This window comes from Paramisgurnus dabryanus, chromosome 6 (genome assembly GCF_030506205.2).
Source record: "Paramisgurnus dabryanus chromosome 6, PD_genome_1.1, whole genome shotgun sequence".
NCBI lineage: Eukaryota > Metazoa > Chordata > Actinopteri > Cypriniformes > Cobitidae > Paramisgurnus > Paramisgurnus dabryanus.
In genome coordinates, this window is record NC_133342.1 from 11,458,469 (window position 1) to 11,483,124 (window position 24,656).

The 24,656-nt window shown below is 38.1% G+C and overlaps 2 protein-coding genes and 1 long non-coding RNA gene across 3 annotated transcripts in view; 2 read left to right on the forward strand and 1 right to left on the reverse strand.

Moving 5' to 3' along the window:
- Nucleotides 1–24,656, forward strand: part of LOC135753265 (protein unc-13 homolog A) — a 40,698-nt gene that overhangs the window by 619 nt on the left and 15,423 nt on the right. Inside the window, exons 2-12 of the mRNA XM_073815102.1 lie at nt 7,406–7,435; nt 8,161–8,260; nt 8,517–8,634; nt 10,965–11,088; nt 18,496–18,566; nt 18,653–18,707; nt 19,599–19,628; nt 20,689–20,899; nt 21,248–22,258; nt 23,049–23,151; nt 24,577–24,623. Coding sequence (XP_073671203.1) covers nt 7,406–7,435; nt 8,161–8,260; nt 8,517–8,634; nt 10,965–11,088; nt 18,496–18,566; nt 18,653–18,707; nt 19,599–19,628; nt 20,689–20,899; nt 21,248–22,258; nt 23,049–23,151; nt 24,577–24,623 — 1,900 coding nt within the window. The remainder of the gene's footprint in view (nt 1–7,405; nt 7,436–8,160; nt 8,261–8,516; nt 8,635–10,964; nt 11,089–18,495; nt 18,567–18,652; nt 18,708–19,598; nt 19,629–20,688; nt 20,900–21,247; nt 22,259–23,048; nt 23,152–24,576; nt 24,624–24,656) is intronic.
- Nucleotides 11,717–15,746, forward strand: LOC135753261 (uncharacterized). Its single transcript, XM_065271289.2, has 11 exons — nt 11,717–12,214; nt 12,664–12,868; nt 12,990–13,236; nt 13,322–13,598; nt 13,683–13,860; nt 13,985–14,061; nt 14,144–14,324; nt 14,473–14,721; nt 14,855–15,026; nt 15,141–15,289; nt 15,499–15,746. The coding sequence occupies exons 1-11, from the start codon at nt 11,939–11,941 to the stop codon at nt 15,744–15,746; spliced, it is 2,259 nt and encodes a 752-aa protein (XP_065127361.1). The 5' UTR covers nt 11,717–11,938.
- On the reverse strand, nt 15,681–17,108 carry LOC135753262 (uncharacterized). Its single transcript, XR_012336923.1, has 3 exons — nt 16,543–17,108; nt 16,089–16,243; nt 15,681–15,820 (listed from the first exon to the last, which is right to left on the reverse strand). It is a non-coding gene; the product is annotated as an uncharacterized lncRNA (long non-coding RNA).

Genomic DNA, 24,656 nt, shown 5'->3' on the forward strand with positions numbered 1-24,656 from the left:
GTTATGCTATGTTATGTAGGCTACATTGATTTTGAGAAGGTCGCAAAAATATAAACGTGAAATCACCTGATGCCTAATTTTATTGCTGTAAAATTACAGATATTTGCATATTCTTTGCACGGGCGAATATTAAATATAATGCGCACAGTTTTCTTAAGATAAGAGAGTGTATTTCATTAAACAGTGTGTTGATATTAGTTGTTATATTATAAAGGATTGTTGCCAGTGAGTGTAGAGGCGCGTGGGAAATGAGCTCGTGAGGGAATCCTTTGCGTGTGGGTGCGAGCGCGCGAGGGCGTAAAAATGTGACGCACCGTTCCGGTCAGCCTGCACGGTCCACACCGACGGAATCTTGACTGCAGATTTTCCTACCCGATGATAAACTGTTGATTGACAGGTCGGGTATACTAGATAACGCTGAATGGTCATTTAGTGTGGGAGCGGGATCACCGCCTGTGATGTCACGGCACTGCGCGCGCATTCTCTGTCGCATCATATATGAAGGCACTGCATCTGTTGTGCATACTGCATAATAATGATATTGTCATTGAATCTGATTCACATTTAAAGACAAAGGGCCCTATTTTAACGATCTAAGCGCATTGTCTAAAGCGCACAGCGCAACGTCTAAATGGGCGTGTACGAATCCACTTTTGCTAATTTAACGACGGGAAAAATGGTTTGTGCGCCGAGCGCATGGTCGAAAAGGGTTGGTCCTGTTGTAATGGGAGTATTTTGGGCGTAACATGCAGTAAACCAATGAGAGACTCAGCTCTCATCCCCTTTAAAGGCAAGTTGCGCTGGCGCTATGTCTAATCCTTATTTAGATGACGAACTTTGTAAACTGAAAAACTAAGCGGAGGAAGAAGATCCCCAGTTTAAGATTAATGTTAAATAATTATGTTGTTTTTCCACTTGTATTGAAATTGTTATTTTTTTATTAAAAACTTTTAAAACCCGTTTTCTTTTAGTCATGGAAGTAAAAAAGCAGGCTTGTAATTGCTTTAAATGTATGGCTATCCAATATCATCAAAACATAATTTACAAGTATGTAAGATAAGGTTTGTACTCTAAAAATACTTTATTTGTAACAAACAGGAGATAAAGAATTTACAAACGGCTCTCCTCACGTTTCAGCACTTTGGACAGCGGTTTTTTAGCAAAGAGTTTTTTTAAGCATTTCTTAAAAATGTTTCTCATCTCACCATATCCACAGGTACAGAGTCATCATATACAATAAATTCGTGAGGTAGCATTAAAAAAACATTTAAAAACAGATGCATTTGTTTAAAGCAAAGCATTTATTTACTTAGCAGGCTGCAGGTGAAGCAGCTCTTTGCGCCTTCTAACGTCTCATAATCTGTCCTCATTTATGTCCAAGAGATTCAATAATAATCTTTTACATTCAATCCTTTAATCTTCCATATTTAAAAGCATTTTTGTGCTGCTGCGCATTCATGTACTTTGTGATAAGCAAACCTGCGTTGTCCTCCCGTTTATAGGCGCATTTTACTAATGCGCTCTTTAAATAACATAAAACACATTGCGCCATTGACTTTAGACTTTAGACCAGGTTTTTGTTGGTCAATGGCGTAGTCTATTTTAGTTGCCTCAAAATAGCAACGCGCCAACAATGCGCCTGAACACACCTCGTTTTTAGACCAGAACGCCCATGGGCGCAAAAGGGGGCGCAAATGCATTTGCTATTTAAACAACGCGGCGCTAAACGTGAAAATTAGGGTGGAAACTAGCGAAAGACACTTGCGTCGCGCATTGCGCTGCATTGCGCCGGGTGTAAGATAGAGCCCAAAGATGCAGAAATTGGATCATTTTTATACAGTCAGGCTCTGATGCCGTGACACGTGGCCAGCTCATTCATATTCTCTGCTGTACACACGAGCTGCTAATGTGATGTAAAAAAAAAATACATCTGTCAGGTGTTTATTTATCATGGTGTTATTTGTTTGTTGAACTGCTGAATGAGGCATATTTTAAGGCAGCGTGTTTGAACAGCTGTAGCCTTGAGAACATGCCTATGATGCCTAAAAATGCTGCCCACGTAAGCTCACTTAAAAGAAATGTTCATTGAATTTGCTCATTTTTTTAGGTAAGTGGTGGCACACAATGAAATGATCTAAATGTAGATATATGAATTGTTTTTAGTTACCTTACCTTAAATTGAGTTCACCAATTCTACTATTATCTAATCATGTTAGTTCTACTCAAGCTAACCATAACTAACACTCAACTAAAACAGAAGCTGATTATGGCATAAACATTTACAATGTTAATGCTTTTAAATGTTACGATGTAATGCTTTCTGATCAAAACAACACTAAATAGCTGATAGATGTCAATGAGACTGTTCTTATCTTTCAAATATTAATATAACAACATACGTAACATTAATAATTCACCCTCTTTTCTCATCTTAATTAAAAATGCATTAATAATCATTTATTTTGATATTTACTCTCATAATTCAGTCTCATGCTAGTAAGCATGAACTGGAAATCCCCACCCACTTTTAGTAATATTGCTTTAAAGGTCCCATTCTTTCTGTTTTTGAAGCTTTGATTGTGTTAACAGTGCGCAATATAACACGTGTTCATGTTTCACGTGTAAAAAACACGGTATTTTTCACACAATGTACTTAACTCTATAGCGCTGTTTTGGCTTTAAAAGGGAAATTCTGTTAAAGAAAATATATCGCTTGGCAGTAAACTTTGAGCATTATCATTTTACAGCTATTATTTATGCTATTATAGCACACAGCAAAATCACCAGTGTTAAATGTACACTCCTGTTGTAAATATACATATAAACACCAGCAGTGTAGATTTAACACTGATGATTTTGCTGTGCAACATTACACACTAACTAGGGTTTAAAAACTGGGATCACACATTATTCATGTAGTCCCAACTTAAATGAGTCAAGTTCACATAGGTTGATTTAAAACACATGTGAAATGCCTATAAACCACAATGAATATTTAATTTCATAGATGTTTCATGTGAATGTGTTACATAAGGTCTGTGATGTAACCGCTGTACTTCGACACAAAATGTAGGAGTATTGTTGGATACTTCTGCATCAGCAGTCAGGATGGGCGGAAAACATCCCACCTCCAGTTTTCATCTAAATAGCACAGGAATTTTATTGTACATATAAAACATGTACATGTTCTTTATGAAAATGTGGGGTTCCCCAAAGAATGAAGAACCACAGAAGTGATCTTTTTAATATCTAGTTCCTTCATGGCTTTTCCTTGAGGCAACAGCAAATATATCAAACATCGCCCCTGGACAACTGTATTCAGATTTGCTAAAAAGTCATAAATTTTGATTTGAACAAAAAAATGTAAATGAAATCTCTTTTTACTCTTAAGGGAAATCCTGGGTTATCTGTTTCATCTTTTGTGCTGTTCATGTATAACCAGAGCTAAAGAGATAACACTGGGTATTCATAATCTGACGCTTCGGAGCAGGATTTCATAACAATTTCAGGGCTAATCCCTAAATTACAAGTGTAAAAACCTAGGGTTAAAAGCTGGGTTTGAAACGAAGATAACCCCGGGTTAAGCGTAGTGTGAAAAGCCGGTCATGAGCTATGGATGAGCTTCCTCAGGAAATAAATTCACAACAAAATGTGGATTGTCCATCTCTCCCGGGTGTATCGTGTCTGTACGGCCCAAGCTGTTGGGATCTTTCAGCCCTCCTGAGACTCTATGAACAGGTTTAGTTTGAACTCATTTGCTGAGTTTCTTTGAAGAGTCAGCTGTGTTATCTCAGACTCCCAGTCAGTGGTGGTGAATAAATGGAGTCTGGGAATCATTGATTATGATGTGTTGTTGTTGCGGGCAGCACTTCCTGCTCTGAATTATTCATATTGGCAGTGATTTATGATTTTGTGCTATTATTAAGCACTGGTTTCCTGGGTTCTTCATTGATTTTCTCTGTGTATTGATATCTTACAGTGGTCTGTGAAACACCATACCATAGAAGTCTTCTCCTCATTCAGTATTAGATGGAGATCAGTTTGTTTCCTGTGATGGTCATCTTATGCTTTAGCTATGAAGTGAAAAGATCTTTCGACCTCTACAGATGCATTCACTCGTCAGTTTTCTGTGTGTGCAGGTTTACAGATGCTGTATCAGACTAGCAAATCTATTTTTAAATGCACCTGGGGACGCCTCACCTGCAAGCACACACAGGTGTGATGACAGATTATCCTGTTGGCTTTATTTGAAAACCTTGATCGTGTCCCACTATAGATCAGAAGCATCATGTGAGGTGTGTAAAGACAGAGGATTTCATCTGCTGGAAGATAAATGGATGAATGTATGACCTCTATATGAATAACTTTATACATTGCTGTTATTCCTCTACAATCAGATCCGCTCCTTTCTCTTCATCAAATTAAAACTTATATATAAATTATAATTATAAGAAAAGTGGAGAAGTTGTAGTTTAGTGGTTATAGAGTCGGGCTTGTAACCTGAGAGTTGTCAGTTTGAGTCTCATGGCCGGTGTGTTGTGATTGTGATGCTCTTGAGCAAGGCACCTAACCCTGATTGCTCCCCGGGCGCTGGTATAGTTGCCCACTGCTCCGTGTGTGTGTGTGTTCATCATTACTTACTGTGATGGTTTTAATGCAGAGGTCACATTTCGTGTATGCTTTGCATAACCTTGTCACTTTCAAGCCAAAGATGATTTGATTTAATGTACACTAACAAACACACTTTGTCTTAATGCATCTCAGTAAGGGTGTGTCCTTCTTTACTGAAAACCTGGAAGAGGTTGAGAATGAGAGTCGGGAATTCAGGGAACTATTAATGTCCAGTGTTAGATGAGTCTGATAAATGACACGATCAAGTTCTGTTGTAATGGATCAGAGAAAAGTGTTGAGCAAAACCCCAGGGGAAGAAAAACTGTAGAGTCCATCAGAGACACAAAGACTGAAGATATGAACATTACAAGATAACATCTGTGTGTGTGTCCAGCATTCATGAGATCAGAAGTTCAAAGTTCAGATATTAAATGTGTTCTCAGTTTGTCACACCCTAGACAAATGTGATATTAACCACCCATTGATATTAAATGTGATTTTTTTTCTTCATTTATTTATTTATAATGGGACCATGCACAATTTGTCATAAAATTTCCATTTCATGTATTGTACTGGATTTAGCCAAGGGCTAATTTTCATCCGTAGTCCCCCAGGCAGGTCAACGCTAACATAACTAAATAAAATAGGTTTACAAAATCTTGGGAAAGCACATCCACTGGTTGGAAAGCTGCTGTCTTCTCTCTTAACTGCTACAACCTAAATGGATGCTCATGATTGTGTTAGGGGCTCCAATGCATCATCAAACATCGTTTTAGCCCCACCCAAATAATCCTGAACACGGAAATGTGGATAAACTGTTTAATGGGTTAACTCCACGTTCAAAAAATGAAATATTTTTGTCTTGTTTTCAGTACAAATATATCTAAAAAAATTTAAATCAAGATGCTTTTTCTTGAAGAGCAAATTGACTTGAAATTATGAAAAGTCTAGGGTTTAGATTTTTTTTATTTAAGCGAATTTGTGCTTAAAAAGCAAAAAAAATCTGACAATGGGGTAAGAAAAATAAATTGTGAACTTTTTTCTTAAACACTTAATTCAAGAAAATGTCTTACTCCGTTAGCAGTTTTAAGCACAAATTACTTAATTTTTTTGTCTAAAAACTGGACTTATTTTCTTAGGTTATTTTGCTCATCAAGAAAATGCATATTGATTTTAAAATGTTTAGATATTTGTACTGAAAACAAGACAAAAATACTAAGTAAAAAGTCATTTTTTGCAGTGCAGGCAGGATTCTCTGCTCTCAGTGCTGTCAGCGCTGAAACCACACACACTTACAGGAAAGCTGCCGTCTTCTCTCTTAACTTTCAAATAGCTCTTGAACCTGAATGGATGCTTGTGATTGTGTTAGGGGCGGGGCTACGCTCGGTGGCTTTGGTGCATCATCGTGCTCACAGAAATGTGAAAAACTGTTTATTAATCCTGTAACTCCACAATTCCCTACTAAATGTGTTTCAGCAATACATGTCTATCATTTATAATGTGTTTAGAAACGAACCTCTGAAATGATTTTACACAGACTTGGTGACATGTTAGTGCTGTCAGATCAGTGTATGTTGTGTTGTGCTGAGCTCAGCATCAAAGGGACAAACCTAGCCGCTGATGCTTGTGTGCAGCCCGATCAAGTGCTCGTGTTTATCAACCAAACAGCTTCACCTGCTCTAAGTCGTGTAGACTGTACAATTAAACATTTAGAAATGATCTATAGTGTGATGTTGGGGTGGGGTTGAATGAGGGGGTGTGAATATTAAAGCCCCTCTGCACTGCATGCCGTGTGGGTATCAATAATGCATTGATATACAGGTCACAGCTTTTACAGTACACTGCAGAGAGAGAGAGTGAGCGAGTGAAGCAGAGAAAGAAAGTGAGTGAGTGAGAGAGAGACAGAGAGAGCACTTCAATATGATGAGAGTATTGCTGATCTGTGATGCACAGCCTCATCTTTCTCTTAACACACACACACACACACTGAACACACACACTGAACACACACACACTGAACACACACACACACACACACACACACACACACACACACACACTGAACACACACACACACACACACACTGAACACGCGCACACACACACACACACACACACACACTGAACGCACGCACGCACACACACACACTGAACGCACGCACGCACACACACACACACACTGAAAACGTACACACATGCCCACACACACATGCACACACACACTGAACACGCACACACACACTAAACACACACACTGCACGCACACACACTGAACGCACGCACGCACACACACACACACACTGAAAACGTACACACATGCCCACACACACATGCACACACACACTGAACACGCACACACACACTAAACACACACACACTGAACACGCACACACGCACACACACACTGAACGCACGCACGCACACACACACACACACTGAACGCACGCACGCACACACACACACACACACACACACACACACACACAAACACACACACACACACACACACACAAAGAGAGACACACACTGCACACACACACACACACACACACACACACACACACACACACACACTTAACACGCACGCACTGAACTCAGACACACACGCACACATACACACATTTGACTCTTCATCATATGTCTGAAACACAGAGCAGTGCCTCTATCCTAACAGCAGATACAGAAGCGTTGTGTTAACGTCCACTCATATGTGTGTGTGTGTTGATGAGTTTGTTTGTTGTGTTGTATTTGTTGATTATTTGTCTACACTAACTCCTGATATTGTGTTTTGCAGTGAAGAAAGCCAAGTATGATGGACCTCAGGGTGAGTGCATTAAAACACAACATTACACTTTCATTTCTTTTATTCAGGATGTAATGCTTGGGAGAGGCAGAGCTATTTTGTATTAATGTATATTTGAGAGATTTATTATTTGTTGTGTTTTTCTCAGTCAAGTAAATTTGAGCTGACAGTTCAGTGCACAGACCTGCCTTTAAAGAAACTCTGAATTAACTTTGTAAAGACTTTGAATCAGCTGATGTCTTGATGATTTTAGTGGATGTATGAAGTCAGGTGTCACAGGTGTAGATCAGCTCATACAGTACAGATATATGATGATCCACTAACATCTGAAAAACTTGATAATATTTCTTTGTAATGTGATGACATTTAAAGTGTCCAGAAACTAGGGCTACATAACAATTAGTCGTGACTAATCGTTTGCATAATAAAAGTTTTTGTTTACATAATATATGTGTGTGTACTGTGTATAATAATTATATATATATATATATACACACACACCCACATATGTATAATTTAAATAAAAAAATATAAAGATTAAATATTTATATATTTATATATAATATTAACTATATATAAATCTAAAAATGTATACACACATGTAAATACTTCTTAAATATCTATGTGCGTGTGAATTTTTTTTACACAATTATTACACATACATGTAAACAAAAACTTTTATTCTGCAAAAGATTAGCCCTATCAGAAACATGACTGACTCATTTATTTGTTGATGTGTCGTGCAGAGAAATTCAACACGTATGTGACTCTGAAGGTGCAGAATGTTAAGAGTACGACCATCGCGGTGCGGGGCAGTCAACCCAGCTGGGAACAAGACTTCATGTTGTGAGTTATTTTCATCGGATGCTTTACGGTTTCTTCACACAAACACAAACCCAGCACATATTTCTGCAAGGTTCAGACTAAAAGTTAACTTTGATTGTTGCTTCATGATTCAATTCAATATCATTATGTTTCTCTTTTCACATGTGTTCATATCTACTGGTTTTAACTTATATTGAGATTTCTCTTGGGATCTCTTCTCTAATGTGAACACATGCATGTTTTCCTTCATTTAATGATTGTGTGTGTGTTTATGTAGTGAGATCAATCGTTTGGATCTGGGTCTTTCTGTGGAGGTGTGGAATAAAGGTCTTATATGGGACACCATGGTCGGCACCGTCTGGATTCCTCTTCAGAGTATCCGTCAATCCAACGAGGTCAGGAGTCTGAAATCATCAAATCAAACCAGCACACATTCACCTTCTGTTCAAGAGTACTCAGATGTTTGGTGTTTAGGGAAAATTTTTTTCATGATACCAAAGTCTATAATGAAAGTTTGGAGATCTCAGTATGACTAAATAATCTATGCTGTGTGAAACACTGAAGTCCTCCACAGAAATCATAAAGAATCATATAGCGTTGGGTCTTAACTTTAATTCAACTGATTTAAATTTAAAATGACCTTGATGCTTTACAGTTTTTTTCGATTGCTAAACAACAGTGAGCACAACTGGAGCTACATGTGCAAAACTCTAACTACAGTCTGCAATACCAGAAGTCACCTGAGCTAAACTGTACATATCACCTGCAAAACTCACTCCAACCAACACAACTCTAAACACATGACTCAAAACAGCTTAGTGCAGCCAAACACTAAACACAACCCTCACTGAGATAACACACACTGTCACTCACAACACACTGAGAGGAAAAACACTAACATCAAACACCAATACACAAAATACTGACTTTTTATCTTTACAGTTTCAACAATTTCAGTGACGTCATACAAAGTAATGTTTTCTTCAAATAATTATTTATTTATTGATTGATTTATCACATGATTTATTGAAATTTTTAGAACAGAACAATTCTTTAAGGTAAATGAAAATTAGCAGTTTGCTTCAATAGTTTGTAGTAATTTATGGAATTACAGTAATGAGAAAAAAATGTAGAAATTAAAAGTACATACTGTAATTCAAACAAATAAATGAGGGGCTAATCCTGCCTCTCTCTAGCATCAGGCCACTACATGCCACCCTGCCCCCTCACTCGAACTGATTTTGCCAAGTGGTTGATGTCCTCAGGGCAACATTATGTTAACCCTGGAACAACATTTCAATCAACCAATCAGATTTCAGAAATAAGATTATAGTTTGTTTTACGTAAATTTAAGCTTACAACCAAGATTAGCTGTTTCTGGACCATTGTTTTTTACTTATCATGTCCCTCTGATTTTAGGGTTTGGTTATGGTTAGGGTTGGGGTTTGGGGTAGGTTGGGGTATGTTGCCCTGAGGACATCAACCACTTAGCAAAATCAGGAGAGCCCTTCTGCTTCCACAAACCCGTCATTTCCTAAATTTGTCTTTCTGAGCTATACCTATCATAATTTATATATATATATATATATATGAAATTGGAATTTATATTTATATGAAATTGCAATCAGCAGTGTTTGAAAGGCACAAGGCTGAAATCAATTGTGTTTTGAATGTGTGATTCACAGTTTTGACAGCAGTGTGTTAGCATTTGAACAAAGTGCTGTAAATCCACAGTGTTGTGCAGGTTGTGTTTAAAGTCATGGGATAAGTGTGTAAAGTTTTGAAAACTGTGTTCAAGCAATGAAAAATGAACTAGAGTTTGGTCCACATGAACTGCTGCTGTGCAGACTGTAGTTAGAGTTTTGCACATGTGACTCCAGTTGTGCCCACTGGCGTTTAGCAATCGAAAAAAACTGTAACATAACATGAATAATATACCACCGGCTGCCTGTCAGTCAATAATGAGTGTTTGTGTGGGATTATTGTGAAGTCAAATCCGTATGGAGCGTGCATGAACTGAACGTGAACCTTTACCGAAAAGTCACATCAATTTCACGTGTGCAATGTGTGTGTTTTTTTGTGTGAATCCCATGTGATCACATGTAAAAAATTGTCACCACATTATGCAAAGATGTTCCAACAACACACTTTTCATATGTGATCACATGTGTTTTTACATGTGAATTTTTTTTTTTTTTCGGTAAGGGTTTCTCTAGCACTTCTGTACTGTGTGATGGTCTGTCATTACTGTTAACTAGAAAACCGATTGATGTATAGATAGATTTGTTTTTGTCTTGACCTCAGATGACAGGCGATGATTGAAATCTTCTGGATAGATGATGATGATGATATTAAATGGTGATGATGGCAGATGGTTGTATGTATTGTAGTAGTCAGTATGTTCAGAGAGATTATCTGAGTGGTACTGGTCAAACCGGTGGTTAAGTCTATTCAAATGTATTTCTATAGTGTTTTTCAAATGTTGCATTGGAGCAAAGCAGTTTTACAGAGTAAGTTTAGAGCACCTGGTGAGGTTTGTCTTTGTTTTATTAATCTTGTATTGGTCCGGAAACAACATTTATAAAAAATAATGCATTGACCTAAATCTAATGCTAAAATCTAATTGAGTTCCATGATGTTTTCCTTAACCGGTAGAGTTTAAGGCTGGTCGTTCAGTAAGGATTATGATTAAACACTAATGTGTGTGTGTGTGTGTGTGTTTCAGGATGGACCTGGAGAATGGCTGACTTTAGATTCACAGGCCATAATGGCAGATAATGAAATCTGTGGCACTAAAGATCCAACATTTCACAGCGTGCTTTTAGACACTCGCTTTGAACTGCCACTGGGTAAGACCATTATAACACTGATCACTAACAATGTGTCTCTTTACTTACTATACACCACATGTGACCACAGAACTAGTCATAAATCACATAATAGCCAACAATACATTGTATAGGTCAAAATTAGTGATTTTTCTTTTATGCCAAAAATCATGTTCCATTAAGATATTTTGTAAATTTCCTACCATAAATATATATACAAAAAATGTATTTATCATTATTAAAATGTGTTGTGAAGGACTTCATGTGGACAACATTAAAGGAGATTTTTTTTATATTTAGATTTTTTGTACCCTCAGATTCCAGATTTTCAAATAGTCTTTCCTCTCCAAGAAACAGGACAAAAATGTGTCCATGTAGTTTAAACTATGTAGATGAGTATGTGTAAGATTATGGGTTTGACTCTTCAGAAGGACACATACTGGCGCAGAAAGAGTTAAGTTTCAATTTCAACAAACCTCCATTATGGTGATCAGTGTTTGCATTTCATCCACTCATTGCATTTTAAAGGGGAGGTTTAATGCTATTTCATGCATTCTGACCTATTAACACAGTTTAGGAGTTGTAATCCCCTTGCTTAACATAAGCAAAGTGTCAAAAAAACATTTGAGCTTGTGACGGAGTATTTCTGGGTCAAACTCACACCTCCATTTTCATACAAGTTTCGTACAATTTTTTTCGACCTGGGGTATCCGTTGCGACTGATTGACCCCATTTTCCTTATATGGCCCTTCCTCCCAGAACAGAGCACCCACACGTCAATCAGAGTGAGAGCGAGAACGCGCATTAGCATTGCTCCGTCGAGAGGTCACAGGTATCAGTGCACAGCACGCGACAACTTTGTTTAATCAAGATGGTTCGACAAAAGAAGTGCATTTTTGGATGTAAGGAGAAGAAAACCTTGTTCAGCTTTCCAAGTGACCCTGTCTTAAAACAGCAGTGGATGCAGTTCGTTTTTCCCGGACAGCAACGGAATTGCGATTGGGTTTATGTTTGTTCACTGCATTTTGGAGACGACTGCTTCACAAACAAGGCTCAGTTCGACGCCGGATTTGCTAATCGTTTACAATTGAGAGATGCAGCGGTCCCAACTTTAAAAGACCCCGTTCAGGAGACACAACCACAAGCAGTAAGTAAATTCAAATCTAACGCGTTTTCTAGGGAATCAACGCAAAAGTGCATATACTGTAAACAACACAAACACATAGCGAAGTAAAAGTCTATGGATAATCTAACGATACTGTGTGTATTACAATGGATTTTGCTTTGATTAAAACCATACGTGTCTAATTGTTTATTCTAACGCCATTACAATCTAAATGGTTTGCTCCGACCATTCCTCTCGCTCAAAGTAACGTAATTCACCTCTAGTAAGTTAACAAGTACAGGTAAACAGCAATTGAAAATTGCTAGGGAGAGCAAGACGTAAATGTTGATTATTGTTTACATAGTTTTAGAGTGCAGCCTTGACTAATAGGCTATACCGCTCATCTGTTTGATTTGTAAGCATTGCAATTTTATTATTGTGAAAGTCACGTAACACACGAAAATCTTATTTTTTATATAATTTCTTTTTAGAGCACATCTACTCATGTTCCTACCAGCCTGTCTTTAATCAAGCACATGGGATGTCAAACAGAACATATACCTGCTGTGTCTGTTGAAGTCCAAGCCAACCCAGAAAAAAAATCTATAGGCATTCAATGTACATTTGCTCCATCTCTAAAGACAGCTGCCACACAGGTCTCCTTTGCAAAACAGACAGGACATTTTCGAAGCAAGGGTATGTATGTATGTAATATGTAATAGTTATTACTACCTTTGCCTCATTGTCTTTGTAAAGTCTATTATGTTGAGTAATTGTTAATGTAATCTAATAATATACATGTATTTTCATGTCTTAGGCACACAGGCTACAGTATTTAATGTAAGTGTTGGTACAGAGACTGCACAACCTGAACCATGGAGTCAGCTGTCATCTACACCAATAAAGGTTTCTACATCCAGACTTGGTGCGACACCTGCTAAGCGGCCTCGTATGGAATTGCTGGAAGAAGACGAGGAAGAGGATGAAGTAAACATTTCAGATATTCCACAGCCTCATGATTCCACATATGAGCTTGGTGACTCTGCTGCAGATACTGAAATCAGGTAATGTTTTGCAAATGTGCTTTCTTACTACTCCTATTTGCTTTGATATTATCCGTAATATTCTATGCTCTGTCGTTATTTTTAGTGGGTTGGAGGACACTTATGATTACACTGACACAAAGTACATTGTTTTTGAATACTCTCTCAGAGAGCTTTTTGAAACATGTCCTTTGTGCAAGCACAACTGCGATGTCCAACGACGTCGAATGGGGACATTTGTGTCATTCAGTCAGGTCTGCGAACACTGTCAATATACCAGAAAGTGGCAGAGCCAGCCTGTGAAAGGAAGTACCCCGATCGGAAACCTGCAATTGTCAGCTGCAGTGTACTTCACTGGTGCATCATTCATTCAAATGGATAAGGTATTCATTTGATTATTTTGTGCTGATTGCTTTAAATCGCTAAATACACACCCCATAACATAACATGTACTATGTTGTTTACAGATTTGCAGAGCAATGAATCTCCAGATACACGGATACAACACATTCAGAAGGCATGCACGATTGTTTCTTGAACCATCAATTTATTACAAGTGGAAGATGGATCAGCAGGCCATGTTCCAGCAGCTACAACAGCAGGGCAAAATTGCATTGAGTGGCGATATGCGTGCTGATTCTCCAGGTAATTTGTAACATTACATTAATTGTATGTTGGCAATACTTTGTAAACGTGATAAAGTAAAATGAAATTTATAAGGTTCAAATTGTGCTATAATAACTAAAAAAAAAATACATATTTTATTTAGGACATTCTGCGAAATATGGCAGCTACACTTTAATGCATCTGGAAAGCAATAAAATTGTGGACATTCAACTAGTACAGGTAAAGATTGTTATCCAGTACATATTAATACTTCCTGCTTTTTGTGATTTGGCAATCGGTAATTTGATATGATTTCTCCTAGAGCAACGAAGTCGGAGGCAGTGCACACATGGAGAAGGAAGGACTCAGAAGAGGTCTTGATCTTCTGGAGTCCAAACAGTTGGACGTGGACTATATTGTAACTGATCGCCACCCACAAGTGCAGAAGTATCTAAGGGAGAGAAATGTCAAACAGTACTATGATGTTTGGCACCTCGAGAAAGGTAAATTGAATTAAAAACAACACCCATTTTTGTATTTAAAAGTATAAAAGTTATTTTTAAAACTATTGTTAATGCATACGTAGCTATTATTTTATTTCATGCCATTATTCAAAACCATGTTTCCATTTTGTTCAACTGTTAATTTCAGGCCTATCCAAAAAATTGGACAAATTGTCAAGAAACAAAGACTGCCAGGTGTTGAGAAAGTGGTTGCAGGGTTTAAAAAACCACATGTACTGGTCAGCCATGACATCCGAGGAAGGACCTGAAAAGGTTGCCAAGTGGAAGAGTGTAGTTAATCATATGCAGAATGTCCACACTCATGACGATCCACTATTCCCCAAGTGCGCTCATCCAGATAGAGTGACCAGAGACCCCAGTAAATGGTTAACACCAGGTTTGTGACACTTATTTCTTAGGTGTGAATCATTTTTAAATAAACAGAAGCACACAAATTTTACTTACTAATTGTGCTCTATGTAATAGATAATGTCTGTATCTGTATTATTTCTAATTGTCTTTTATAACAGGTACCATGGCACTTTATAAGGTAGAGAAGCTGCTCCTCAATAAAAGAATTCTGAAAGACGTGGCAAAGCTGAGCCACCAACATCAAACTTCAGCTCTTGAGTCATTTCACAGTGTCATACTGAGATTTGCCCCAAAGAATGTAGTCTTTCCTTTCATTGGAATGCTGTGCAGGTAATAATTGTTGTAACACGTAGCAATACTAAACAGTGTTATCAAAGTAAAAAAAAATTACTCAAATATACATAGTCTTATGTTTCTATTACTTTTTTATATTTGTCTTTCTAGGCTCTATCTTGCCGCAATGCATTTCAATGAGAATGCAAACCGTGAACAGGCAATGACCTTAGAGGGCACAGTAGTGTACAAGATGGTGTTTCCTAAAGCAAAGAAGGGGCAGCCTACAGTGAAGGCAGTGAAAACTGAGCCCACATTTGGTATGTTCAGAAATGTGGCATTTATTATAAATGCTTATCAAATAAGTACAATAATTACACACATTTATAAATGTTTTTTTCTGGCTGAAGTTACATAGATAAATATTATAAACAGTCAACAAATTGAAATATAAAAGTTGTTGCACAATTGTAAAAGCATCAAGCTTCTTCAAAAATTTTGCTATGAAGTTTTTTATTTTTTGTGCCAGGATACGTCAGTGACCTGATGAGATTGCTGTTCACGGAGGTATTTGACAACCCTGACACCTATGTTGAGGATCTGCGGAAAGTTCCTGTTCCAGAGGACCTATCAGCACAGTTTGAGAGGCCAGCAAAGGAGGATCTTATTGCCCGACATGTCTCCAGGTTCAATCCAGCGGTGGCCGGAAGCCAGTGTAGTTCCCTCCAGCATCAGGAAACTCCTGACGAATCCGCAGGACAACACATGCAGGAATGACCACGCGCACATGTCTGCCAAGATATCCCCAGCACCAGCTAACAAAACTGCGATAGGCAAGATACCTAAAACGCCTGGCAAAAAATGGAAAAATTAGTAAATGTTCTCATTAATGCATAATCTTATCTTGTTTTGTGGTTAATATATGCACATGTGTATAAATACACTAAAATATTATGTCTTTGTAAAAATAACAGAGAAAATAACAAATATTTTGGATATATACAATGTTAATATTGGTGTGAAATAAACATATTTCTACAAATGGTTTTGGTTTGATGATAAACACAATATCTATTATTTAACAGTAAAATGTTTGTAACTATTATCTTGAATACTCACTCCTCCTCTGTTCTCCTCCTAAGTGGTCCATAGTCTGCTCTGTAAATGTTGTTTATGTTTTGAAGTGTATAAACATTCAGGCAGTTGGCCTCCAGTCCTGGATGTTCTGTCATACACTGTAAAGAGGTTGGTGCTTGAATTAGTCGTCTCCTTACCTTTATAAGTATATAAAAACAAATCATGTCAGATATGTAATTTACAGTAACAAATCTATACAATTTAAGTGTTCTTTGCAACGTTACTTTTTATAGAATGAGGTAAGTACTATGCAGGCACTTAATTTCATCATCTCTGGTTGGATAATGCCCACAATTTTTATTGTAATATTTGAAATAACATATAAACATGTTATTAAAATAATAACAGTTTTTAAGGAAAACTACAATTAATTTAAAAGAAATACAATGTCATATTAACTCAAATATTTTTTAAGCTATAGTAAAAACACTTTTACCTGTTGTATTTCTTGGCAGCAAACATTTTCTGCCTCAGTTGGCATTGTACTGCACCTATGACATTTACACCTTTTAAACAGACAAATGCAGAAAAAACATCAAGTTTTACGTCGTATTAAAAACAAACAAACAAACAGCGGGTAAACAAACAATGACTAATTACCAGATAGAAACGTCCTGTTGTAATCGTTGCTGCTGTTGTTCCTGTTGGTCATTTACTGTCTCTGCATCCGATTCTGGATCATAAATGTAAGGCTGTATCTGACTATAAGCCATAGTTATTTAACAAGTTCAAGTTTGATTTCGCACGATCTCACAGCTGTCGGATTACAATCCAAAGGCTGCGCGTGCTCGTAACTCTTTAGCTCCGCCCACCGCACGCCCTCAAGTGTCCACCGCACGCCCTCAAGTGTTCGTGTTTTCCCGACAAAAATCGGAAATGCTGTTTTTTCTTTTATAAATATGACAACACAAAATACTTTTTGGACATATGAAGAATGAAATACTTCTCTACAGGTAACCAAGATAAACATTAGATTGGCAGAAAAGACGTGTGTTATGTGAGCTTTAAAGAACACAAACAAAAACAGCACATTTTTGCTCACACCTACAAAATGTCAATTTTAACATCTTCAACATAATCGATTATATGTGAGGTATTTTGAGCTAAAACTTCACATACGTACACTGGGGACACTTTAAAGTTTTCACAGAAGTGTCTGGAGGTTAAAATAAAAAAAAATATAAAAATGTTGTAACAGTTAACATTTATTGTAATAAATACAAATAATACAATAAAGTATATGTTTATACATAAAATTATCACAAAAAATGAGGTTTGTGTTACCGTGGGTTCACACCAGCCGCGTTTGAGGTGTCAAAATTGCATCTACCGCGTCTAGATTGCCGCTTGAACATTTTAAGTTTACTCACCCATGAAATTCTAGTCATCGAGACATTCACATGGAAATTCGATCATGGAAAGGGCTTCTGCGAGTCTGCTCACTTTCTGTTATCACGTCACTACTAGAGCAAGGTCCTGATTGGTTAACTTGCCCATTCCTTCTGCCAACGTTCACAATTTTCAACTCGTGTGTTTCCTGTGGCAACATTCGCGCGAACTAGACGCGCAAATGAGGTGGAATCGCGCTGCACTAAACGCATCATTCGCGCCGCGAGACCTCCAGATGCGCGTCAACGCGTCTTCACATTGACTTAACTTGACGCCTCTACTGCGGCTGGTGTGAACGCAGCATAACACTTTTAGTGGTTTTAGCAACAATGGCCACTTCGTGTCAATGGTTTTCTGCATACTCTTGTCACAAATGAATAAATGACTGTCACTGCATTATTATTACTGCTAAAAGGTTTTGAAATATGAAAACAACATTCTTTGACCTTTCCAACGATATATAGTTTGTCGTGATAGATTCAAATTACATGCAGGATATTGAAGTATAACTTTCTCTTTTAATAGGCAGTACAGCAGCTTATGAATGAACATTGTTTTTTAAGGTCTTTAATAATGATTGACATGATCATACATCTATGAGTTGTGTTCAAATCATCCATGCTGGTCTTCTCTGTAAGAATGAGGTCTTGTGTCCAGAAGAGACTAAAACTCATTCACCTTTCATCAATAAGACCATTCATTCCTCTGAGATCCTCCTAAAGATAAAAGAAGGAAATAAAGATAAACACATTTTTCAGGATTTCTCACTAACAGCTACTTTATGTGTCAAATTAAACTCTTTTACTGATGTCAGTCTCACAAACTTTCAGTCCTGTACCCTATAAACATGCTCTAAACCTACAAGTACAGCCCTAAACACTTTTAACTCATCCGTCAGATGGCTCCTTGTGATGTTTGTAGAGGAGACACTGGACTGACTGTGAATAGCTGATGGAGGATTTTGTCATCTAAGATGAATCTTTCTTTGTGTGTTTCACAGATATCCCAGAAGAAGAGGCTCGATATTGGGCTAAAAAACTGGAGCAGATTAATGCTATGAGAGACCAAGACGTGAGTCTCTCTATATCTGTCTATATATATCAGTCTCTCTCTCTGTCTCTGATTAATGTTTGTGTATTTGTGTATTTGTGTTTCAGTATTCATATGAGGAGGTTCAGGAGCGGCCGTTATCAGTACCTGGAACACAATGCTGTAAGTTTAACATCTGACATCATTATAAACTCAACCTTTATCAACTCATTTTATATAAACTCTAAAGACAACACTTACACACAGGTAAGATTTTACGAGCTTTATATGATCGTATCATATATTCAGAAGATCTGATAAAGGATGTAAACATAGTAAGATGTATTGAAGTCTTGCATTTATACTGGCACTGTTATCAAATAAGCACAAAATATTTAAAGAATAAACTAATGATAGGTCAGTATCAATCTGTAATAACTGGCACATTTTAACATTACTGGATCTTATCTGCTCAGGCTGAATAAAGTAAAATCATAGCGTCTGATGCTCTTGCATTGAGGCGAGATCAGATTTCATTCACACAGATCTCAGCATCTAAACCACAGTCATTGTTTTCTGTACACGTGACACACTTATGAATGAAGATGAATGAAGAATGTGACCTGTAGACAACTGAATGAATCACACACACACACACACGCACACACACACACACTGCTGACACAGCTCTCAGGGGGCGGGGACTAATCCATGGGATCTTCTCATTGGCTGAGACACTCAGATGGGGATCATCACTGGAAAGCGGCCAGCAGCCCCTCACCTTCCTCACAGAACACTGAGTCATCATCATCATCATCATCAGAGTGATTAAATGTCACTGTTACAGGAAAAATCGCAGACAGATTAAAGCTCTTCTACTTAAACATTAAAATACTTTAGAGTTTAACTTGAGACACATTCAGATTTCATTCTTTTTCAATGTTGACTATGGTGCTATTTTTAACCTTCCCTAAAATTAGAGATGCATATACAGACACATGTTTATAATCAGTTCTAATGCAAATGTAAAAAGGTTCAATCCTAACAATCCATTTTTTGTCTTCTGTATCACAGGTAACTGGAATCTGTGGAGCGAGCAGCAAAGTATGTGTTCATATCTGTCATTATAAACCTATAAACTATACACATCGATGTTTTAGGAACTATACTCTCATTCTGAGGTAATAATCTGACCCTACAGTCACATTAGCTACAAAAGTGAACGACACCAAGCGACGCACACTCGCTTGATGGGCATTCCATGGCTAGTTTCCAAAAGCGGTATCGAAGTCACTTTAGAGGTATTGTTAAGTTACAAGAACGGTGTTTTTGGATTTAAAAGTATTTATTTCTCGATAAAAGTAACAAAATATATGAGATAAAATGCCAAACTTATCAGATATATACAGAAATATGCATTTTCCGCCATCTTGAATTATTTTCTCAGACTCGACCACAGACCTACGTCACGCCGCTCCTTCACTCCGATTGGCAGTCGCTTTGTCACGTCGCTCAGAAAGAATTTGCATAAAATAGCCTGCTTGTCTATTTTGCCCCCACCTTGCTCGCGCAGCGGCGAGCTCGTCGCTTGTCGCTGGCAAACGGCCACTTCCATTTAAAATTAATGGTAGCCTGTCGCTCTGTCTCTTGTAGCTAATGTGACTGGGGGGTAAGACTTTGCTGTCGTACCATGGGTGCAGGAGGCTCAATGATATTACACAGCGCCCAAAAATAGTGCCCAGCTATTGGAAGTTACCAAGGGGAAGTTGTCAAGTTTGAAATATGAAAAATGTTTCAAATCACCAAACAAATGTAAATATTAGTCAAAGATAACACAATTGAACACAACATGCAGTTTGTAAATGAATGTTTTTAGTATTAAGGGAAAACTAATCCAAACTACATGGGAATGAGTGATAAAGTGTGTTTGAAGAGGTGCCGACACTTTTTCACACCACTGTATGTATATAGAGTTGTAAGAATACTATTGTGTTATTTACAATATCTCCAGTACAGACAGTCTCAAACTATTCAGCTATGGTTTATCATAACATGATGTGAAAGATCTGTGGGAATAAATGTTCAGTATGTTAGTTTGAATGTGAAATAATATCAGATTAAATACTACAGTAAATACAGCTGTGTCTGATGTCACCGTGTCTAGACAATGATGCAGACAGTGCAATGGACGACAGGGACAGTGATTACCGCAGTGAAACCAGTAACAGCATCCCGCCGCCATATTATTCAACATCTCAACCCAATGCTTCGGTTCATCAGTATCCCATGAGTCACCAGCATCGAAACCCCTGCAGCCCTTACTCCCGCTCCATCAATAACTGTGATCTCGACTATGACCGTCCCAGAGGAATCAGGTGAGAGATGAGAAGAAAAACATTTATTTTTCTAAAGATTCAGAACATCACAGTTTATAGCAGCAACAGTAGACACACACAGTTTCTTTCTATTTGGTCAAAAACATTCAATTGACACTTACTGGATTACATGCTTTTACTCATCTTGTTAAGATACAACTTAATTCAATAGATTTTGAATTGTTGAAATCTGCACTTCAAACTACAAGCCATCATGAAGTGCTGTATTAATCTTGTAAATTTGCATCTCTCAGAACCTCACGTGTGTCACCAGAACCCAGTGTCAGTAAATCAGTGTTTTATGTACATACATAACGTCTTAACAAAACCTTTCTTCTCTCTCATCAGTCCGACTGGAAGTTATGCGTCTTCAGCGGAGCTCAGTCGCTGTAGCTCTCAACTAAGCGAAGAGTACGGAGAGCGAGAACTGTACGACGAGAACGACTCCTATCACTCCTGCCATTCGTCCGTGTCTTACAGCAAGGGCTCGCCCGACTGGGATGAAACGCAAGGCGTATACAGCGACGACTGCGCTTACAGCAAAGACGGCGGCGAGGAAGGTGCTCTGTATGAAGAAGAGGACGGTGACCTGTACGTAGAGGAGGTGGACATGTACGAGGGAGAAGAAGACTTCAACTACGAGGATGAAGATCTGTACCCGTTGGACGGGACCCTTAGCGAAGATCAAGAGCCTCCGTTCACTCCCACCCCGACCAGTACTGCCCCCTGCGCGCCAAACACCTCATCTATCAGGCCTCCTCTGGAGAAACAGCCCTCTGTGCACCAACAAAACGCCACAAATAATCTGCCACCGAGTCTGCCAGCTGCGGTTCAACCGACCAATCAGACGCAAGCCCAGGCTCCACAACTCAAACCCCTAAACAAACAACAAACTCCCCAGGCGCCCAAACAACAGCCTCCACCCCAGCAGCAATCCTCGGGCCCGATCCCGTCCGTCCAATCCTTCTTCGCCATGGCCAAGCCGCTTACTGCCGTGTTTGGACTGGGTGGATCTAGTTCTCCACAACCTCCTGCACCAACACCTCAACCTCCAACCTCAAATATACAGTCACAGACCCCAACGGCACACCCTCCCGCCCCTGTTACCCAACAGATGCCTCCTACTGCAGTAAAATCCCCCGAGTCTACTCTCAGTTCTGTCCCCAACTCCAAAGCTCCTCCAACAGAACCTAAACCTTTAACTCCCACAGAAGAGAAACTGCCCACGCCGGAGCCTCCATATGAGGAGGAACCTCCACTTGAAGATGAAGAACTCCCCGCTGAAGAGCCAATCGAAGAGGACATAAAGATCGAGAGTCCACCTTTAGAAGAGGAAGAACCTTTAGCAGAACCTGAGAGGTATCACAAACATCATAGTCAAATCAAATCCATATACAAACACAGCACATGGATGAATTGAGAGGTTCTTGTTTAAAGGTGCCATAGAATGTAAAACTGTATTTTTAGGCATAGATGAATAATAAGAGTTGTGTACATGGTAAAGCCTCAAACAGGATTGTTTCCTCCTTCTTATGTAAACCTCGTGCATGTAAAAGACTGCTGGAAAACAGACCAATCACAACATAACACCAACTGTGACGTTACAGTCCAGATGTACACCCCAACATTAAATTAATGTTGTTACAATGATAAAAACAAAGTTGTGACTGCTGAGTTAGCACTATATGCTAGTAAATGCTATATGCTAGAGTTTAGTCTAAAGTTCTTCTATTGACGTTTCAGTTACATTTTTCAGGTCCATACTGAAAAAACCCCCAAACTTACCACTCGTCCATTAACAATCCCCAAACCATTGATTTTTCCTTAAAATCTGATACAGACTCAAACACAAGATCTGTTTACACACACACAGAGCTACTGAAGGAGAAACAGCCAATCAGAGCAGAGCTCAACATTATTATTCATGACCCTTTCAAATAAGGTAATAATGGATAATTTCATTCTAAAGACAAATCCTAGGGTTGTAAATGGACATGAAAAACTGACTCTGGATCATTTTTGCACTTAATAAAAACACAAACCTTCTGTGTAGATATCAGAGAACAATTTAACATCATTGCATTCTTTGGCACCTTTCAATTTGGGTTTATTGTATACAAACAAATGTCTCCTCTATGTGTCTACGCAGTGAACCGGTGAAGGAGGAGCCAAAAGAGCAGGTGGATCCGGCTGTAAGAGCGAAAGAGAACTGGCTGAGACTCTTTGAGAAAGTTCGACACCAGCTTCAGGAGGTGAGACCCGATGCAGAACGAAAAGCAATTTGAGCATTGAGCTGTTAGCAATGTTTGGAAAAAGCACGTATAAAAAAACAGATGTTAACTCTTTCCACACCAGCATTTTTTAAAAGTTGCCAGCCAGCCATTTACAGCATATTTTAAAATTTTCACTTTCATAAAATGCTCTTCTTTAAATATATAGACATACAATATATCAAATGAAAGAACAGACCTTCTGCTTTCAAACAAAAAAGCGTTTTATCCTACCTCTCAAATAAGGGTAGGTTTCTTCAAAAACAGCTGAGATAATTGCATTTTTGTAAAGGACTTTTGTTAGATGAAAACATACAGTTTTTACTGTTTTTGGATCAGTGGATGCTTCAGTGTTTTAAAAGTTGTGTAAGAGCACCACCTAGTGGAAAATAGCAGAAATATGGATTAGCGTAAAAACTCATCATTGGCAGGGAAAGAGTTAATAATAAAAACAGTGAAGTTGTTAGAAGAAGGAGTTCAATCATTATACTTTTAAACACTAAAATAAAGGTGGTTTATATAGAGCAGACATGGACTACAGGTCATCATACGTTTAGATATATAAATAATCTTATCACACACATCACACATTTCACACACATTTTTTAATTAGCATGCTAATGCTAACACCACTATAACGCTCTCATGTTTATTTTGCAGTTTGCCACTTCTTCTTCTTTGCTGCTTCTTTTTTTTGTATGCGTTATTTTCTCCTTACACTTCTTGTCCTTTGTTGTCTATTTGTATCTCTACGTGTGGTCGTCTCTCCAGCGTCTTTTCATTGCTATAGCACTTTGCATGTTCACTCAGATGAGCCGTGATTGGACGAGAGCGTCAGGTGGGTCTGTTGATGGTGATGTAAACGTTGTGCGGTGGTTTTGTGTACGTTGTTAAGGTGTGTGAACCTAGAGATGATGTAAGATAAATGCTGATGTGGTCACTAGAGAGCACTGTAAATGAAGTTTCCTATGCGTGTAACTCCGCCTTCTTTTAGATGAAAGGTCTGCTGTTACTTTCCTAACTGATTTACACCTGATGGAAACAAACAAAACACAAATAAGTGTCTAGATACACAACAACACAAGAGTTGAAGAGCGAATGCTCAGGATTTTATTCAGCATTTATCTTTAATGAATAAATTTCCACAGAAATCAACAGCTGTTGTGTTTATGACGTGAATGTTTATTTGTATTTATTGAGTGATGTATTTTGATTTACACTTGAAGATGTTGGTTTATAAACCTCTCAGCTTACATCATTCATTATGACTGTAATATAAAAACCTCTCTTGCTTTATCATTCTTGTGATGGAGATCATGTGTTGTGTTGTGTTGTGTTGTGTTGCTGTGGTAAATCTAACACAATATTTCAATGAAAGATTTCTCTGTGTGTATGTGTGTTTCTCAGGCTCGAGGAGAGACCGACTCTCAGTCTTTATGGTTTGGTAAAGGAGGGTAAGTCAAACGCACACTTATTTTAACAGCTCA